This window comes from Xylaria bambusicola (assembly GCF_022495145.1).
Source record: "Xylaria bambusicola strain CBS 139988 unplaced genomic scaffold F5B22scaffold_19, whole genome shotgun sequence".
Taxonomy (NCBI): Eukaryota; Fungi; Ascomycota; class Sordariomycetes; order Xylariales; family Xylariaceae; genus Xylaria; species Xylaria bambusicola.
Window position 1 is genome coordinate 21,899 of NW_025953572.1, and position 20,182 is coordinate 42,080.

The window sequence follows — 20,182 nt, forward strand, 5'->3', positions numbered from 1 at the left end:
GAATGTTCAAAGTCCCATGGGATGAGCACTCTGTAGCCCGCAAGAACCATGGCTCGACATTACCAACATACATAATGTAACCACAAGGAGCCTTAAGCGCTGTAAAACTGTCAGCAGTTAAAGTGTGACTAGATGCCACTCATGTCAAGACTAAGCATTAGGTATAAAGTGACCAGGAAGGAGGTATACTTATATACCTCGTTGTCGAGCCTCGAACCAACTACTGAAAACAACCCGCTCGAGATTTGCATGGTCTATCTGCTATAGCCGATTCCAGCATTACGTTCTAATCAATGGCCGCTGCTCCCCAGTCTATCTCAGTCGCAGAGGCGCGACAACTCGTGGAAAGTATCCAGGACAAAAAGGGGTTTCTCTCCGAAGATGACCTCGATGCTATTGACCCTCCAGGTAGCAGCATTCGTCGGAAGGTTGAAAATGCCATGTTACGAAAGGATAAGATCATAGGGCAAGGCGTCCTAACGTATGTCCATCTCTTCTGGCTTTAATCATCCTTACACGGCCAGCAGTTGACATTGGGTTTATAGATACAGTTTAGCGAAAAATCTCTATACATCCAACGCGCGATTCGTATTCGAGCTACTTCAAAATGCAGACGATAACAACTACAGTAGAGCTACGGCTTGCGCACGGGGCGCGAGACAGCGGGCATTGTTTATAAAGATGTCAGCGGGACATTTACCGAGTTGCTGCTTGACACAGGCTCCCTCGATAGCACTGCGCGAGTGATGTGGGAAGTAATAAGACCAACTTATTTGATCGAGGTCAAGACAACAACACAGTCCGTCAACGCGCCGTTCTTCGTGAGCGGGCGGCAGTTCCAGCATGTACGTCTACCTTTTCCGCCTCTCTTGTCCAAGCCTACTTCGCTACTGAAATGATGTTAATTACCAGACTAATCAATTGACGGCATATATGAGAGAGCATCCACCTACACTACCAAATGCACTGCCATTTCCCGTGTATCCAACCATCTACGTTATCTTTCACGTATTCAACGTCAACGAGGACAGCATTGGGGTCAAGATATACTTAGATCCCGATACACTGAGACGCGATGGCGCCCTCGTATTGACCGAACAGGTGTATTCTGTAACGCCTGGCATCGAGAGAATATGAAATGTTGCGCCCTATTGATTACAAATTAGTATCGCACAACTCGGCATATGTAAAGCTTGTCGCCAACATGATGAATAGTAATAGAATCTTTCTATTCAATTCAATTCAAATAAGTCTAAAATCCGGAAGAAAATACCTTAATCAACTAGCACGAATGTCCTCCGTCAAGTCAATCTCGTAATACTCTAGAGCAACTTCGAGCTGCCCCAAGTGTTTCTAGATCGGCAGAACAACTTGGCACCTGCACTATGCCGAGTTCCAACAGCGTCGAGAAAGTCCAATTTTACAAAACAAACTGATCGCGGCTATCGAGGTCAGAGCGTGAGAAGAGAGAAGAGTACAGATGGACAACAGAGGAAAGCTAAGGGGACATAATAAGGGGTTGCTATGTTGACAGATGATATAGCATACGATCAGATAAGATATCCCTGAGACTAGGCAGTGGTCAAAAGTCGCCTATAACCCTCTCAAAATAAATCTCATCCAACCCGCATAACACTTCACCTTTACAGACATCATCGCAGACCAAGTGACTTTTGCATCAATCATTCACGAATTACTATGTAGGTAGGTAATTGGTATCAGCACAAACAATCAGCTCAACAAAGGGCACTGACCACGACGCAGCCAGTCTCACCCCGTATTAGGGGGTATGAGGCCCATCCTTCGTCCATCGTATGAACATGACGTCTGCGTCCCTTTAACCTGTTTACTTTTCTTCCTCCATAACTCTTGCCCAGAACATGTAGGGTAGTATTCCGTAACATACTCTTACAACTCGAGTGAATCCCGAGCCCCCTCCGCGGAATAAGATAAGATTATACATTCATGGCTTTTTCCCAAACGATATGTACCCCTAAACACCTTCTCAATAAAACAAACGGGGTATATAGATCTAATAACGAAGACAAGAGGGCGTCGCAAAGCTATTGTCAACAATGATCCAGTGACCAATCGGGCCATTTTGTTCTAGAAGATCTTCTGGCCAAAGAACAAGACTCTCGGCGCTGATTGGTCGATTGTCAAGATCTAATGATGCTGCGCGCGTGGAACAGAATGCAGTAAGGCTGTCTATCGCAAAAAAATGAGATGCTTCGTCTATGCCGATGAAGTCGTTACCAAAATGCTGATTCGAGGCCGTCAAATTAGTGTCAGCTTAACGTTCCTTCGTGTTCAGCCGCGCCAAAAAAGGGACGATCTCTTATCATCAGGGATCAACTCGGAATGGCATGCCTTCGTGTGAGACCCGAACGCCAGAGAAATGCAACCCAAGGTTCCTTCAGGAGTCTTGTGATGAGCGTTAATCCAAGTTTTACTTGGGTTTTACTTGATCACGTGTGATGGCTCCCTTGGTGAGCACTTGATCCAGTTTCGGTGGATCCATCTCCCTCAATGGTTTTTCGCCAATGGTCTGGAAGACAGACACAAACCAAGGGGAATGCTTTAATCTCACCATTGACGACAGGTGATGGATCGCGTGCACGACCGGAGGCATTTGAGACACCACTATCTCTTTGCATCTGCCGCTTCGCATCCCAATCTTCGGCTCGCTCATCCAGCATAACACCAGTGGCCCACCCATCATCCCAGATGCCTACCACTTTTAGCATATCACCACGTTCTAGTGAGAACTCGTCGTTCGCACGAGGCTGATAGGCCCAGAGCACGGAAACCCGATCTCCTGGGTGGATATCGTCTCGTGAGTAGTAGTCCTTAAAAAATGGAAGCTGCTCTGACTGTTGACTATTAACACCCTGAGGCGAAGACATCCCTCCTGCACTAGTCGGAGATTGAGGGTCTTCGCCTGCCAAAACAGAACTGCTCGACAGTGAGCCCTGTCTACGGATATTAGTGGGTGGTGGGCGTAGAACACCAGCAGCACGAGCGTCTGGCCCAGAGCTCTCCGCAAAAGAATCGGATGACGATTGATTTTCAGCCCTTCTCCTTCCAGCAAGGGATCCGGCAGCAGCACCTGCGGCGGCCGCACCCACAGCAGCGGCGCCTGAGGAACTGCCATGTTGCGAACCACCTCGTCGTGAAGGTGAGCCACCTGAGTGCCCTTCTAAGGCGGACATGCGCGCTATTCTGCCACCAGGAAGCACTTCGTATCCTTGTGGCGGTGTAGTCGGGGCGCCCTGACTGGGGGGACCTTTCCTAGAGGGCGATGGTTGATTGAAAATGTTTTCCTTCTCACTCTCTCGCTTTCGACGCGCATGTCGAAGGCAGAAAAATAGTAAGAGTGCTAGAAGTAACAAGCCTACTACCGATCCTACAACAATGCCGGCAATTGCACCACCGGAGAGTCCACTCCTTTCAGTTGATTCCCCAGGAATGGCTGTGCTGGTTGGGCTACTCGTGGCTGTCGGAGTTGCAGAGGTGAAATTCTGCGGTATTATGGTTGGCAAAACGACACCTGCGCATCTTTGCTCAGCATTGGAATTATAACAACACGTGTCTGTCGAATTGATACCCCCGGAGGAACAGTATGAACAAAGTCCAAAAGTGCTCTCTCCATAGCCACAATTGTCTGGTTCGTTGCGGGAAGCTTGTACACAGCTACTAGATGACAACGCGTCAGCTGGCAAAGCACAGACCTCGAAGTCTGATCGAATCTGTGCCTGGGCGTTGTCTCCTGGCGTTGGACAAAGATTCGAGCTAGCAACAATATATTCCTCACTTTGGGCATAGTCGGCACAGTCAGAAGCACACAGCGGCCGCCTCGCATCATCCGACATATCACAGTATGGTATTGAGTTCTGGACAATACCATTGCAGAGAACGGATATGCTGAAGCGTGCATAGAGATCATCATCTGATAGGTCAACCGCTCCACAGCCAAGCAACGTCTGGTATTGTCGCCTCCGCCATTCGCCTGTGATATACTGATTCAACTGTGAATCGAATGTATCAACATCATGGACAACAGTGAGAAAGGAACTGGGCGCTAAATGTTAGTACTGAGATCTCGCTATCTACCGTTTCGGCAACGAAAGATGGGATATAAATCTTCTTACAATAGGTCTGTCACATTTCTGTTTGTTGACACATATGCAGAGCTAAATGCTGGACATGTAGTGGAACCCGTTAGCTGAATACAGGCGGGTTGGTCTTGTGCCATGGCAAGAGGTGCCGAGGCAATCATGCACATAACCAAGCCTTGGACACGCGACACATGATGCCTGGGAGCGCGTATTGTGGCCTTAGATTTCGAAACCATTATGAATCTTGTGTCGAGAAAAACGAAACCCTGCAACTTGTTGATTTGAAGGCAATCGTGTGGTACCGCGAAAAGATAGGCGATTGGTTCATAAAAGCATCATATTCTTGACCAGGTATTCTGAATAACAGGTGGCGTCTTAACAAGAGTTAGGCTTCTCGGCAAAACTGTCGCGTCTCGGGCAGGTTGATGGCGTTGTGAGCGAGAAGTATTCTGAAAGAGAAGAATTTCTGAGACTGTTTCGTAATTGTGTGTATTGATTGAATTAAATCGGTGCCGTCATTAAGGACAAAAGTCTCGATGTAGGGAGGCAACTCGTAAAAAGAAAAAAGCGAATGTCAAGGAAAACGAGCGTGTTGCGACGAAGCCAGCAAGAATTGGGAATATTAGGCGCGTTTCGTATATTGGTTGTATTGAACGAAAGGAAGGTCTGCAGTTGGAGAAGGTGAGGTCGACTCGTAGAAACCGGAATGAATAGGTCAGTCACGGACCTGGTCGTGGCCGTTCTTGCTACTAGCACGCGAAGATGACCGTGGGTGTTTTCGCTATCGCTTGGAAGAAGTCGCAATAGGGCGGCGTGTACACACAGAGGTACTTTGCAGGTCGAGCTGTGAGGCAGTCGTGGGTTGCGCGATGAGAGATTCGGGGAGGGTCACGGTCGAGCCAGCACCTGAGGAATACTAAAGAATTACTACGAACAGAGAAGCGGGTTGAAAGTTAGGAGGACGAAGAGAATGCGCACGTAGGCAGGCCACAACAACGGACCCGTGCAACCGCTGCAGTGCCTAGCGGAGTTGTGTGTATTGTGTGCGAGTGTGCTGGTGGAGGAGAGGAGTTAAGGTAGGAGTAGGTAGTTTTGAGGTCGAGGAGGTTGGCCGAGAGAGGGTAGACGCTGGCACTTGGTTGTTGATGGAGAGCTCTCTGGCGCTACGCTGGTACGTACCTACCCGGGTAGTACCTGGTACATGTAAATCCACTAACCGTCGACTGCTCGGTGCCTGTCTAGCATTCATTAGCACTGTACCAAAAGAAAACGTGCGAGGGAAAGGAGAAAATGGACCATTTCTTTCCATTCTGGTACTAGTATCTCCTTGTTCGAGCCAAGTACTCTATGTACCGTCTGTTAAGGGTGGATGTTAGGAGACCTTGGCTGTCATCTTGGCAAGCTCCCGTACGCACTGACTCGTGGATACTGACATGTAGGTATTTGCTGGTACCTATTACACAATACTACAGTCCACCAGCTACGTGGACATTAACTATAGCATCTATAAGTAGGGAAGTTGAACATGTACCTAGACATACCTAGGACAACATATGGCTACGACAACAATCCAAGTTCGTACTGGCAAAAAGTCAAGTAATTGTGTAGGACATGTACATAGGTAAGTAAACGGAGAGGAGAACAGGCTGTAGAGCAGATTTGTCCTTCAAGAATAATAAGTAGTTACGGTACTTAAGGAAGTAGTACATCTAGGGATAAGGCAATGTACTACTCCAGTAAGTCTCTATCTTACGAGACTTTTAAATGATGGATGCGACGCTGCTACGACATACTTACTTACTTACACGGTTACACCCAAGAAAGACCCTTGTCCGTTTGAGCTGTAGGTCGGGTACAGCTAGGTCAGATGCAGTAAAGCTTTCATGTGCATTGAAATTGCTAGCCAAGGAAGAGCCAATTGCGGACAGGAACTATCTCCAGAACGAGCAAAAAAGACACCGCACACACATTCGCTCGAGCTCTCTGCGTTTTTTCTCAAGATCCAGATCAGACCAGATCTAACGTTGGTGCAAAACCAGGTTTCCTGTGATGTGTTGTGTAATTAGTATCTCTAGTATACATATAGACATACATACAGTTATAGCTAGTTAAGTATATATGACATAGTTATTTATATAGCTTGATCTAGGTAGATAGCATCTACGCCATCTTGACCATGAAATGCGCAACGTCATGAGATGCAAGTAGCGGCGTCGGAAGCAAGGTTGAAGAGGACTCGGCGTGAGCTCGTGGCAAATACTTACGTAGTGAATATCTGCAAGCATCCCATACCTACCTTACTGTAGGTAATATTAGGTATGTATTCATGGAAGGCATTGGTTGACGATATTACGATTTTACGACGGAGTAGAGGAAGGTCCAACCTTGCAAATGACAACTGCCACCTACCTACCTGGGGACTCTTACACAGGCCGAAGAGCGGCAGAAACATCATCGCCTCATATGTCGCCCAGTTCGCACAGGCCCAATCTGCCCAACGCAAGCGTAGCTATTGCGATGATTGCGGTCATTGCTCATTAATTAGCCCATGGAACCCGCGCAATGATGCATCTTGTACGTACTACATTACGTGCAGGTGTATTTGCATGTGTTAGATGCCTGGTTACAGTGCTGGGCTGTTTATTGGCAATACTACAACTGCGACTGTAGCAATTAGCACGTCTATAGACACGCATACATCGGCTTCGTCTCTCACGGCTTTTTCTACGATGCTATGGAACGGACAGAAACGGACTTACAGTACTTACTCCCTCGCCGATCAAGGCACAGAGCCTCGACTATTATTACTCTACATACGTAGATAAGGGCGGCAAAGCAAAACTAGCGGAGGCACATCCTGGAGCACATCAATGCAAGTCGTTGCTGGCAAGTCCAAACTAACCCTCTTCAGTCTCACGCGGGAAATTACCCCTGTTTCAGTTTGTGCACACAGTATTCAGTCTTCCATGATCATTGCTCACTCTTTCAATAGGTAGTGCAAATGATGCCAAAAAGGTCTTACCGAGTTTTGCAGCCCTACTATAAGTGGGAAGCTGTTTCACCTAGGTATTTTGCAAACTTCATTTTTTGACCCGACGGCTTCGGTAGGCAATCCTAGACCTTGTTGCCACCTGCTCGCCTCGAGTGACCGAGACAATATCTACTTAGTATGCCCAAACATGAGAAGGGCGAAATACAGCAAGCACCCTTGAGCCGCCCTTGTCCTTGGATATCTCCGATAGCTGCTGCGCCAACTCGCCAAGTCCTAACTTCATGCCTTCAGGCACGTAATCTGGGCCCATGTCTTCAACACAGAAGCTGATGCTACCCATCAATGGGTCAGCTGCGCCTTCAATTGAAAATAGGGAAGAGAAAGCTACATCATGGCACTTCCATATCTTAAGCCCCGCATCAAGGACCGAGTGCTGTCATTATCGCATCAGGCATCGTACCGGTATGCGTACAACAGAGGTCAGTCCACGGCCCGCCTTAGCAGCCTATCGAACTTTGAGTTGCTATCAAACGGCTGCTGCGAGGGGCGGGAAAGTAATTCCCCGTGTTCTGCCTCGTGGTCTCCTGCATGCTATGCTGGGCGCCATGTTATGCTCACTTTGCAGGGTAAATCGTCTCTAGGAACTGCTGTGTGAGTGTTCCAAGATGACTTGCAGCAGCAGTAACAGCATTTTCATCCAACCACGATAGGTTCGTCGATGCTGTGCGACATCAACTCATGCTACCCACTACCTACTTGTGCTCTCTCGTAGATGGGTCGATGTAGTTAGATTGCACCATACTTACATCGCTTAAGTGGCTGTGAAGTAAACTTTGTCTGCGAGCATACTTATCTACAACTGCCGCCGTATCGGCAGTTTTAAGCCGTCTATCGGAGTGGTTCATTCACAGTAAGTAGGTAGGCTAGAAGTTTCGAATCGAAGATCTAACGCCAAGTTCATGCGTTCAAACAACCTAACCACGTTTTGAGCTGTTTTCCTGGATGTCAGCTGAACCCAAAGGCGTTTCGTCTGCATTTCCTGGTCTTGAGGTAGATAGTTCTTGTTAAACTTGCGAACTGCTGCATCCGCATCGTCCGTGCTTACCCCATATCGAAGGATTGAAGAACCTTCGATCGCATTTCCCCAGCCTGGCCGCCGGTGTGGGTGACGATGAGCTTCTGTTGGGCATGTCAGCTTATCAACCCGTGCTGTCGGACACACCTAATCGACTTCGCCGCCCATTCGAGACGCTGCATCCTAGCGATGCTGTCAACACCCCTTGTGCAACTCAGCTACTTAGTAGTGTATACACCAGATTTCCACCCAACATATAGGCCGTTATGCTGATCGTCGGCATTGGCGCCTGCACTGTCTCACCTCATAGCTCCATCTCAGTCAAACGCCTCGTGGATGTCCATTATGTATTGGGCGAATCTCCGAATTATTACCCGCCGGGCGCCACATCTGTCCGTGTCTCGGCGAATTTAAATGCAGTGGTCCGTCCGGGCATCCTGTGAGAGGATAACGGCTTTTCCAATGTATAACTTGCTTATGGTAAATCCAATTTGCGCACTTACTTACAATTCAACCATCTGCGCCACTTATCCTAATGTGATATGCAGTGGACGAACAAGGATTGAGATAACAACCTATGCAGTGCATAGAGATCATCTGCGCAATCCAGGGGCCACACTGATACCCAGGTATAGTGTGGTAAGCTCAAGCTTGTTCCCTCTGATCATATCTGAAAGTCTTATAACATTACTGTATGTTCGATTATACACCCTAGAAGGCAAGAAAGGCGGCATGACAATGCTGTGGGAAGGGTGTCTTCGCGATGAAGCAAGGAGACGGGCCGTTGGGTTGCACGCGGCAGTGATAAATGGATCCAGCGTTTCAAAGCTATCAAAATGCCTCCCGTCTGTATCGAAGGCCGCCTTCCTCTTCTGTTACGTCAATGAATGCGCTCGCTTAACTCATCCACTCATACCAGTCATATTGTACTTCAAGAGGTGAGAGGGGCTGTCGATGTGACCGTCTCACAGATTAGCGTTGATCTTATATAAGAGCTGTGGTAGCATCATGCCTGTCATCTCATAATGCCTTGGTAGAATTGATTGATGACTACCTTACCCAATAACACCTTATCAAGATCTCGACAATATGTCAGGAGTTTGACTAAGTAACATATCGAGGACAAGGCTTGAATTTTTCACACAGAGGGCCATGGCCACACCCACTGACTAAATAGCGAAGCGCATCGCCAGCAATGGCATCTATAGCAGATTAATCTTCTGACAATACCCAAGAGAATTGTCGCCGAAGTGGCATCCTTGATTTCCTGGACCACGAGTCACAGGCATTATGGCACGGATACAGACAAAAGGGGCGAGATAGTGTCATTGGTTCTCGCATATTGGTAATCGGTATCAGGCCCTATTCTGCACCATTTCAAGTATTCGTGTCTTGTGAAGCCCTCTATTTCCTGTATCAAGGGATATATATGTACATAGCCATGGTAGTCACGCTTATGAATCACTCTTGTTCGCGTTCTGTGCCGCCTCGTGCTCTTTGATCTGCCTGCTCCAGCTGCAACGTCATTGTCAGCACTTAGTTGACAACTTAACGACTGTAGAGACACGTCTCCACAGAAATGGGAATTAGGGAGGAAACGTACTATCGGCTAGGGAAGAATCGGCCGGGTTCGGGCATCTTGTGTCTGTGTTCTCGCTCGGCGCTCAGGGTCCATGCCATGGCGGTGATGCCAATGATAACTGCGGAGAAGATGGCGGTGTTGGCTTTCCAGTTGGCGGGTTGTGTGTACCAACCACCGGCCGGCGACCAGACGTGCTTGGGGTACCTGCTCCGATGTTAGGGGATCGGCTTGACGTCGTGATGAATTGCGCGGAGGGTATCTGCGTCGACTTACGGGACTCGAGGACCACCACCCTAGCTTGTGTCAGTCGTGGATATCAAGTAGATAGATTCATGCACGTACCATCTTGCTACGGTGTGATGAATGGGATCGCTGCGGTTCAATTGGGAGCAATTACGAGGATGGGAGTGATCTGAAGCTGTCGTCGTCGTCGTCGTCGATCGATGAGCTTCAACAGCATACCCGAAGCGAAGCTGGACCCACCTTCGGGCAAGTGGCCAATAGTTAGTCCGCCACTTCCAGTGCTCGACGTCTATAGTGGGGTCGAGTGGGTTGCCGCAGCGCACGGTCCAGCGCAGATAGGCCCCAGACGGCCCCGATTGAGCGCCAAGCATGGCACCGACAACCGCTATCAGCTCGGCCAGGCTTGTATTAGGAAACTTTTTCTGGGCCGGACACGAAACCGCATCCACGACCCTCCTTCGAGATACCACCGCCGTCCAGCCTCGTGTCTCGCAGGACCGTCCGATTATACCGTGTTGGGATGAGGGATTTGGTTAATTGAACATGAAAAGGATACGATACCAGCAATTATCGCGCCAGTGGCTTGCCACAACGCCCGCCCGCTCTGCGACACCCTCACAAGTATCCCGACTTTCAAGGCCAGCACCGACTGCCTTGCATTGCCAGAGAAGATGCCAATCCGCCACATCAGTAACGCCCGAGGCGATATTCGACGAAGCAGATATCCATGAGTCACCGGAAGAGAGCGCCAATGTCCACGAAGTTGGTTCGAAACAGCTTCTACCTTCGCCACATCCTGATAGGGCTTTATTTTCTGCTAAACTGGCGGCCCTTCATGCGCGGTTGTCTCTATCCTCCAAAATTCCTCGCCAAGTTCTCGCACGAGCTCTCGTAGACCCTTCTGCCGACGCTCACCCCAAATTCAACAATGCCAACCTCGCCTTCGTGGGCGCTTCTTTGCTCCAATATCACACCTCGGAGTGGTTAGTGACGAGATACCCCCGTCTACCCATGTCCATCTTATTTGCGGCCATGAAGGGCTACGCTGGCGATCCCGCCTTACACCGAATTGCCCGGGCCTGGGGTGTAGAAGCTGCCGCAGCCCCCGGCGAAGAGGTGGACCCGGGATACCTCCAATTCTCCAAGAACAACCCGACGGTGAAGATGCATAAGTGGGGTTATGCTCGCGCCGAGTCGAAAGAGTTGAATAAGTACAAGTGGCGTCGCGGCATGAGCAGTCGGATAGTTCTCGACGACCCATTCGGCAACCTGGCAGATGGATCCGAGGATACCCCACCAGAGACCGATTTAGAAGTTAGTGATGCTCGGAATAAAAAGGATCTGCTTGTCAACAGCGTAGACAAGAACGCCCACGCCAACTTTGTACGCGCCGTTGTCGGCGCCATATATCTGCATTGTGACAGCGAAACCGCAAAGATGTTCATCAAGTCCCATGTGCTCTCCAGACAGCTAGACTTGTCGAACTTGTTTAACTTTACGCTCCCTGAACGAGAGCTGACACGATTGTGTGCCCGCGAGAATTTCGACCCACCCGTCGCACGATTACTGAGCGAGACTGGTCGTCTGAGTAGGACCCCCGTTTATGTCGTCGGCATCTACAGTGGTTACGACAAGCTGGGCGAGGCTGCCGGCCCTAGTTTGGACGCTGCGAAGTCTGCCGCTGCTATTAACACGCTTAAATCATGGTACCTATATAGTCCCGGCGAGGTCGGTTTGCCGAGCGATACCTTTGCCGAGGACGCCGCTCCCTGGAAACCAGTCTATGTTGACATTGGCGAGATAATATCTTGAACGCTATTACCTATGAAGAGCGCAACAGAGGCGGGGTATTTGTACGAGATATGTAGAAAGCTCAATTCGCTCCATGCGATTTGTACGATTGATTGAGGGTGTTGGGGATTCCGAGGGTAAACAACAGGGAACGACGACCCGACTCACGCTCATCATCATCATCATCATCACTTACTCACAAAGACGGTCTGGTGTCGGTTAAAATCATTGGTTAGATGAAACCCGTGTATCATATCATGCCATATCATGTTGGGAAAGGAGGTTGAAACAATGGCCAACTACATGTAGAAACACATACATACATACAACAAACAAGCAACAACAACAACAACGATGAGAAAATATATCTCTCGGTTCGATTCAATCGATCGGTTGTAAAGCGATGACGTTGGGAATAGCCTCAAAGACCTACCTAGCTCTATAATAAAATGTATATATCAGACCATGAGGCACATATCATCGGTATCTATCTTGTGAGGCATTAGTGCTCATGACTAAGTCGGGGAAGTGAGAATTGCTCCGCACAAGGCTACGGCTAACTAGGTAGGTAGTTTTGAAGAGCTCTTATCCGGATTATTTACATGAGAGAGTAAGTATTGATATTAGCAGTAGTATTTAAATCGGCGGCTCTTATGTCCTGCTAAATGGTGAACTCATGTTAGTTAGTAGTACCTATCCATAATGATAACCACGTATGTACATCCGTTGAGAGGAGCAAGCCGACATTCCTCGATTGGTAAGGAAGACTATGGAATTATTTTATGAAGGGAAGAAGGTGGTGAGAATGGATGTTTTCGTTGGTGGCTGATTACTCGCTATCGGGTTAGATCATATATATGGCGCGCAATCGATTTTTATACAACTGTTTCACTTCTCTTACTACTTACTATTCAAAAGTATACAACACAGCTATACATACAAAAAGTATTGTATCATGGGTTATCTATCCATCGCTGCCCTAGCCAAAGGGCCAAAGGTTGTCTATTCTAAAGCCCTCCGCTTGAGATATATTATATACCAAATACCCATCATCATACCACAACGCTCTTAACTCTAATAGCCGGAAATTTCATAGGTGCACATTCACCAAGCCCATGAGCCGCATCTCTCAACTAAAATGATCTCCCTCACCCAGCTTCCCCACAGTCCCGCGCCTCATGCGCTCTCTAAGCCTCTCGCCACGGGCCTCATCCTCAGCCCTTTCCCTCATCTTCTTCTTGCGCTCGTAGACAGCGCGCACGCACCGGCGGATCTGATCTTTTCCTTCGGCGTAATTTGCGCGCGCGAGCGCGACGACCTTGTCGATCTGGTCAGGCGTGTACACGAAGTTCCACGTGCTCATGTAATCGCTCCGCGCGGGGTCGACGCCCTGCACTTTGTCCGGGTTGGCGAGGAACGGGAGGTACACGACTGCGAGCCCGGCGTGCGGCTCCATGAGCTTCCAGGCTGTGTCGTTTGTTAAGGCCTTGGAGGGAGGCGGGGGTTCTGAGGATCGCTCTTCTGTTGTGCCGACCCAAACCGTGCAGTATCCTAGTTCGGAATCTTCCGGGTGCGATTGTTCGTGTTGTGCTTTAGCGGCATGATTCTCTGAATTGGAAGAATTCGAGGTTGAGTTGGTATAGTGAGCTGCTTGATCTTTTTGTGCTAGGGCTAGCTTTGCGTCTGCATCAGCTGCTGTGTCGGCTTGGGCGCTATCGAGTTGTTTCCCGATTGCCTCGGCAGAGTCTGTGGCTTTGGGCCAGCCTACACCCACTGGCCAACCTTTGATGCCGCGTTGGCGGGCGTAACCATCTGCTACGGAGAGCCAGTTGTCCGTTTTGGTATCTGCAGATGCATCAAAGGCTACGATGATATCGATATCACGGCCCGGTCGAAGTAAGGGGTAGATAGGTAAGTTGTTAGACATGCCGGCATCCATAAGTTGTATGTATTCTTTCTGGTGTACATTTGTAGGTGTAGTGAACCGTAGTTTGTTTGAGTCCATTGCGTAGGCGAAGTTGGGAATGGATGCGGGTTCAACTTTGGGGGCAAGTTAGCCAATATCACTCGCTGCAGGAAATGCTCTAGTGAGATCAAAATAGTCTGACTGCTAGTAACACAGGACGAACAAAGAAAGGATTGTCACTTACAAGGATGGACTTTCTCTAGGTCTTCGCTATACCCATGAATCATTTCGTCGATTGTCCCAAAACCAGTGAGGTTTCTTACTAGGGGCCGGACTTCACGATAGTAGTGACTTAGAGTAGCGCAGAAGGCAGACCCAAAAATTCCTAGAAGTATGGGCATTTTTATCTCGGGTAGGTGTACGCCACTTTCTGGCGGCACATCTCTACCGTTGTTGAATCGTCGTCCCATTGCCCATGTTGGGATGCCTGCGTTAAATTCCTCGCAAAAAAACTCATATGGTGTAATCTCAAACCATTGAAACCACCCCTCCTGTTTGGCAATCTCTTTCGCCTCCTCGGAAGGCGTACTCTTCGAATCCATGACGGCTCCGTCTATATCGGGTATTTCGTGTCTGACCGCCGTATATATCGGCAGCGGGTTCTGGCCATACTTGATGTATTCTCGCTGGTTGGAGAGCTTGAAATCCTTGGAATTCACGCCAAGTTCACCTCTAGGCACAAGTAACCTCGCGCTTAACAGAATGCCGTATATATCTACTAAACCGAAATCGGCGTTGGGATCACCTCGGAGCTTCTCGACCATACTACTTAGGAGTAATTTGTTTGTGGGAGATGATGTGACCGAGGCAAATGCGGCCGGAGGGAATGCGATGTGAACGCCCAATCTTGCTTTCAGATGGTCCACGATACGCTCTAAGCGATTCTCCGTAATCGATGAATGGTAGAGGGACTGTAGCCAGCAAGATCCACTGACGCCAGAAGTGTAGGTGACACAGTCGAAAAGCCCATCTTCTTGAGATGCTAACATCGAGCCCGTGCCTGCAACAAGGGCGCGCAGGCCACCCCCAGAGCCACACATCGCAATGGTCGGTACGTCCGCAGGATTAATATCATCCTCGTTTAGATCAAGATAGCGCGCCAGAGCCGCCACGGCAACCTTCTTTCGGCGCGAAAGAAACTCTTTCTCCTCTTCGCACAGGTCATCCGATATACGCACGGTGGCCGAGTACTGGATTTCCGGGTTCACAGAGGGGTCATGTGCTTCCTTCCATATATCATCGGCCAGCGACCCATTGGACATAGACAATTCCCTCTGAAGCTTCCGGGTCTGTCGTGGGATTGCCCTAGACCACTCGGGTAATATGAAGTCGACGATCTTGTCGGACAACGATGACCACTCGATATCAGTGGCGTTAGAAAAGTCTTCAAAGCGCTTCGTGAATGAGCCCCAGGCTGTGGCCTGATTCGCATTCTGCCCCTCATTGTGTGAAGATGCGGCGCTGTCCCTCACTCGCTGCCTCGCCTCCCCAACGTGCCTGGCTTGGCGAAGTTCGTCGCCTGGGTAAAAGGTGTAAATAAGCAAGCCGCCCAGGAACAGGAAGGTGGGCGTGGTTAAGGATCTTGTACCGGTTTTGCCTCGCCCTCGATTTCTCCCAGAGCTAAAGGATCCCCGAGGAAACCGGCGATTGGCCAATTGCAGGTGGCTTGATCTTGCGCGAGCAGAGATCAGCAGCCGCCTCCCCCACGCATGATCCAAATGAGAACCGTGAAAAGTCCTCATTGTCCGTGCAGATCCGTGCTACCTCCAGAGCTCTCACCAGATACCCATTGTTACAAATCGGATCAGCTTACGGACATAGTCACGCCATCTGGTGGTCATACTTGAAATTTACGCGCAGTTGAGCATGAGCATGCAAGCTATAGTGGGTAAACAGATGATTCGAGCTGAACCATGACATCATTAGATACTGGCTACCTGCCTATTCACATTCCGATGAGGGAGTGGTTATGCGTTTATCGGGGTTATGTAGTTGTGGAGAATATATGTTTGTCTTGACCTCACAAAACATCCAGTATTGTGCCTCAGGCATCTAGGTATCTTGTATCAGTGCGCTCTTACCGAAGTCTCCTGATACTTAAAGTTAGTTATACTAAGTAGTATCTATACATAAGTAGGTAGTGATCATGTACAACTTGTGACTGCTTGTGGATATGAGTTTCTCTACATCGGCTAGTTTGAAAATACGGCCTTTACTTGATACTATGGAAAGCTTGGCGCGTCCTGACAAATGACCCATTAAGTATTACAATTCGACCTACACTACTAGCTCTACCGAATCCAACCCTCATTTCGATGGCAGCACTTCTTCATTAGCGGTAGCATAACTACCATCTGGGTCATTGAAATCTAAAGCAATGAGTAGCTCATGGGGTGTTATGTGCAGCCACTGAGAACTTATCACAGGCAACTGTTGGCTATTACAAATATCAGCAAGTGCCGGGCCAAGCAAGCAAGCCAGCATAATGGTGGGTGTTCCGCGCTCTAAGGGTTGCAGGACCTGTAGGAGGAAGAAGATCAAGGTGAGAAACCCCGTGTATATACGTAAAACATTCTCTAGACTAACATACGCCTGCTTCTTCCGTACAGTGTGATGAGCAAAGACCTCGTTGCGGGCAGTGTCGGAAGGGGGTGAGAGAGTGCGAAGGATACGACCATCATACTATCTTCCGCAATTCCTTTGCTGGTAACTTCACTACCACTCCCAACTCTCAAAGACAAGCGATTATTCAGATCGACAGTCAGCCTGTACGAGATGACGCTTTGGCAGACGCTCATGAAGCCCATCGCGACAAGCAGCTGGCGCTGAAAAAAAGGCCAGCCAAAGAGAGGGCTCACCCCTACGCGATTGCGAGACTGAAGCGCGCTCAAGCCCAACTCGCCGGAGCCACACCTCTACCTCGTACTCTAGACGCTCAGGTCTGGGCCGTAGAGTGCATAATGGGTCAGTTCTTAGAAATATGCAAGCCACTTTCAGAATCCCAGGAAGCCCCACTAGCCTGGCTTGGAGAGATCAAAGAGTGGGAGAGAGACATCGATGCGCTGCCGCTTGCTATGTCTGCACTTGCACTCGGTTGGGCCGGGCACATCGATAATCAGCAGCAGCTCGCTAGCAAGGGGCTGCAGCTCTACAATGCCGCGCTTCAACAGCTGCGGAAGGATATGAGTACCTACTCGCCACTACAGTCGCTGGTGGTCACCACGATTTTCGTCGTATTCGAGCTATGTCAATTCGGGAGCAAGGGAAACCCAGGATGGCTCACTCATATGAAAGGAATTGCTGCTTTCTTACAAGAACTTGGACCTGATAAAGTCTCCAGCGACCCATACCTGAAGGTCTATTCCTTCTGTCGCGTGATCTTTGTAAGTATACATCAATTTTGGTTGAGATCGGGTGGTAAGGTTTCTAATCGACCATGCTAGATCATGCAAGGGCTCAATCGCCGGCGGGCAGTCTGCGCCAGCTCAAACCTGTGGAAACACGGCCCATTCATACATCATGAGAAGAATGCATACCATCGCTTCTACGATCTATCGTCGGAGGCGTGCGAGCTATTGGGCTACGCCGACGATTTGGAGCAACTTCATGATACAGGTTCTGAGCAATCGGCGCGAGTGCTTCACAGCTTGCTTGATCTCATATCACGGCTCAAAATATGGATGCATGACTCCGAAATTGTTGGTTTCAGCGGACCTTTCAGTTTTCCCGACAATGATGCGGTAAATCGCCACCAGCTTGATCGCTCTACGGCACGCGGATACCCAACAAAGTCACCATTGGATAGTGGGTGGACTCCAGAGGTACTATATGGGCAAAGGATGACGCACAATTACTGGACGCTACGTTTGGATCTCTACATGACAATACTAGACAACCCAATCCTCTATTCATTACTCATGACATCTAGCGAGTTTAGGACGCTGCTGCTCACAGACTTGGCGTTAGAGCCTACTGAGGCAGAGCTACCGCCCTTTGTCTTGATCTTTGAAGAATGCCGTAGGTTGGCGAACAACATCGCTATTTATGCTACTAGCAGCGCGAGCCATAGCATGTATCAGACTTTTGGCTCGCTCGTCACTGTCTACACCCTCGAGACGGCAATTCGATGGTACGAACGACACAAAAGCGGTGATTACCAGATGGATGCTGAACTTGAGCAACATTGTCGCGCGGTACTATCCGGGATTCAGGTTGAGGAGTCCAAGGACCCGTGTGCCTTCGAAGTCTCCGTATTACCTGATGAAGTCTTGAGGCGCCCTTGGTGCTAAGACTACCGAGACAGAGGGAGAGAGCCATGCTATTTCAGGTCACGGGCAGATATTTGCCTCACTGACTTCAGAATCCCTACGCGCGAACATAGCGCCTCTGTTTACAAGTTTCAACGGTATATACTCTATTGCTCATAGGCATAATTCGGGCAGGTTAACTAAACTGTGCCCCTCGCTCTCGGAAGCTTGGGATGTGGATGACGTTCGTAGCATATATGCCATTGACGAAGATAGAGACGAGATATGAAAGACGGTGCAAGACATCAGCTCTGATGTATCAATGTGCAATATATGTAGTCGAGTTTAGCAGTGTGAGGCTACCTGCAGTGAACTGCCGTAAGTACAATCCCCATTTTTCATTTTCATCATTTCTTGCTTCAGACCTCAACTCCTTTTCCATACCTGGATCTCTGATTGCAAGACATGGCCGACTTCAGAAAACACCCGATGCTAATTCCGAGCCACCCAGATATCTACGTGGCGCCATTTTCTGCTACGGCATCTTCGCAACAAGATGACACACTACATCTGTTTACACGCTCGGGGAGCAAGCGAGAGAGCAGACAGGCAGAACGCCAGCAAGATCAGCTTCACAGTCTACTCACGCAAGAGTCGGAGGCGTCTTCCACGCTAAAGCGCCGACATGCTTCTCCATGAAGAAAGGGCGCAAAGACACATTTTTTTATGTAGAAGTCCCAGCTCATAATATCTACTTAATCAAAATCTTTTGGCACAGATTGACGTCAGATCTACAAGGACTTTGCCGAGCCCGTCATGGAGGCTCCCTCACTCACAAGAAGAGTGAGCGGGACCCAAACCAAAAAGGGCGACCGAGAAGCAAGAAGGACAAGAAAGACGGCACATGAAACGGCGCATTAAAGACCCCGGCTCGTCATGCTCGAAACTAAGTCTACTTAAGCCCTTCATTACCCCATATAAACCCCATCTCACAAAACGCGATACCTACCTACCTACCTCCCTACCTAAGCGCTACTTTTATGTCTACCACGCCCTTATCCACACGAAAAAAAGTCTAGATTATTCTCGAAAACAGTTCCACACTACTCCGCGCAGGACAATGTCCATCCCTCACTCGCATTCCTACCTGGCGTTATGAAAGAGGAAGAAAGAAGTCTTGCTTAAACCATATTTGTTACGGGGAGACTCCTGGTCACAGTAGGTCACGTGGTAACGTATATAAGGGGTCGAGTAACAATTCCATCATAGCGTACAGAACTACTATCCACGGCTTCCATTCAGACACATAAAGGCCGACTACCAAAGAAAGTACACAACAGCCAATAATTACTTCTTAAGTAGTATAATATACTTCATTCAATCGGTCAAACCATTCAGATGACGTAAACCATAGTATAGTCCAGTATATGCAACCCATTAATTCAGATGACGCGTGATTTAAAACAGCGATAGTATCGGAATAATCATGCCTCTCTCTCCCTCTCTCTCCAAAAAAATGGAGTAAAATCGCTAAGCCTCCCCCTACGCTACCGTATTACACTACAAAGTACAAAGTACATAGAAAATGAAGATGGGTGGGAAGTACCAATGAATCGAATCGAGTGGAGGATTACCTACACTAAATCTTTTAAAGACCGTCAGACTGGGTAGAGTAATATATCTGTTATATCTGTAGTGTAGTATAGTAGTGTCCTATGTAGTGCAGTGTAGAATGAGACAACCTGAATTGAATTGAATGATCGACATCCCCCTCCGCATTACGCTATGAAACCAGCAACGGTAGTATAGCACATGGTTAGGTCGCGCTCTCAGCAATGCGGGTCGAGACTGAATCCTGTAGGAATGGTATTAGGTACGACTACCGGCAGTTATGGTTTCACAGCATTGGTTGATTGATCGATTGATTGGGGACCCTGATCCCCAAGTTGCATGCATGGGATGGGCATTACATAATTGCAGGTGGCTGATTTTCGAGATATTGTATATGGTAGGTATTGGTAAATGAAATATATATACATTGAATGGGCGATTGCCCAGCCTAGCCCAGCCCCGATCTCCTTTACGCAGTTACGAGAGCGCAGTTCTCGTAGCTCGAGGAATAGCTGTGGTAAAAGTAAGAATCGTGTGAAGGATGCTAAATAGATGCT

At 48.7% G+C, this 20,182-nt stretch overlaps 6 protein-coding genes across 6 annotated transcripts; 3 read left to right on the top strand and 3 right to left on the bottom strand.

The window, feature by feature from the left end:
• The first annotated feature begins 183 nt into the window (after window positions 1–183).
• On the top strand, window positions 184–840 carry F5B22DRAFT_136079 (uncharacterized protein). Its single transcript, XM_047968997.1, has 2 exons — window positions 184–481; window positions 546–840. Exons 1-2 carry the CDS (start codon window positions 294–296, stop codon window positions 745–747), a joined length of 390 nt encoding a protein of 129 aa, XP_047830984.1. The 5' UTR covers window positions 184–293; the 3' UTR covers window positions 748–840.
• Window positions 841–2,284: 1,444 nt separating this feature from the next.
• F5B22DRAFT_136063 (uncharacterized protein) lies at window positions 2,285–4,746 on the bottom strand. Its single transcript, XM_047968996.1, has 2 exons — window positions 4,152–4,746; window positions 2,285–4,074 (listed from the first exon to the last, which is right to left on the bottom strand). The coding sequence occupies exons 1-2, from the start codon at window positions 4,352–4,354 to the stop codon at window positions 2,469–2,471; spliced, it is 1,809 nt and encodes a 602-aa protein (XP_047830985.1). The 5' UTR covers window positions 4,355–4,746; the 3' UTR covers window positions 2,285–2,468.
• Window positions 4,747–9,639: 4,893 nt separating this feature from the next.
• Window positions 9,640–10,381, bottom strand: F5B22DRAFT_646228 (uncharacterized protein; the record flags this gene model as incomplete). Its single annotated transcript, XM_047978700.1, has 4 exons — window positions 9,640–9,700; window positions 9,789–9,971; window positions 10,041–10,060; window positions 10,121–10,381. The coding sequence occupies 4 exons, from the start codon at window positions 10,379–10,381 to the stop codon at window positions 9,640–9,642; spliced, it is 525 nt and encodes a 174-aa protein (XP_047830986.1).
• On the top strand, window positions 10,242–12,267 carry F5B22DRAFT_605385 (ribonuclease III). Its single transcript, XM_047974842.1, has one exon. The coding sequence runs from the start codon at window positions 10,554–10,556 to the stop codon at window positions 11,820–11,822; it is 1,269 nt and encodes a 422-aa protein (XP_047830987.1). The 5' UTR covers window positions 10,242–10,553; the 3' UTR covers window positions 11,823–12,267.
• A 392-nt stretch (window positions 12,268–12,659) lies between these two features.
• Window positions 12,660–15,666, bottom strand: F5B22DRAFT_605386 (acyl transferase/acyl hydrolase/lysophospholipase; the record flags this gene model as incomplete). Its single annotated transcript, XM_047974843.1, has 2 exons — window positions 13,952–15,666; window positions 12,660–13,841 (listed from the first exon to the last, which is right to left on the bottom strand). Coding segments are annotated over exons 1-2 (2,465 nt in total), but the record flags the coding sequence as incomplete, so codon positions are not given.
• A 168-nt stretch (window positions 15,667–15,834) lies between these two features.
• Window positions 15,835–18,229, top strand: F5B22DRAFT_136210 (uncharacterized protein). The gene is made up of 3 exons (XM_047968998.1): window positions 15,835–16,309; window positions 16,377–17,150; window positions 17,211–18,229. Exons 1-3 carry the CDS (start codon window positions 16,253–16,255, stop codon window positions 18,054–18,056), a joined length of 1,677 nt encoding a protein of 558 aa, XP_047830989.1. The 5' UTR covers window positions 15,835–16,252; the 3' UTR covers window positions 18,057–18,229.
• The last annotated feature ends 1,953 nt before the right edge of the window (window positions 18,230–20,182 follow it).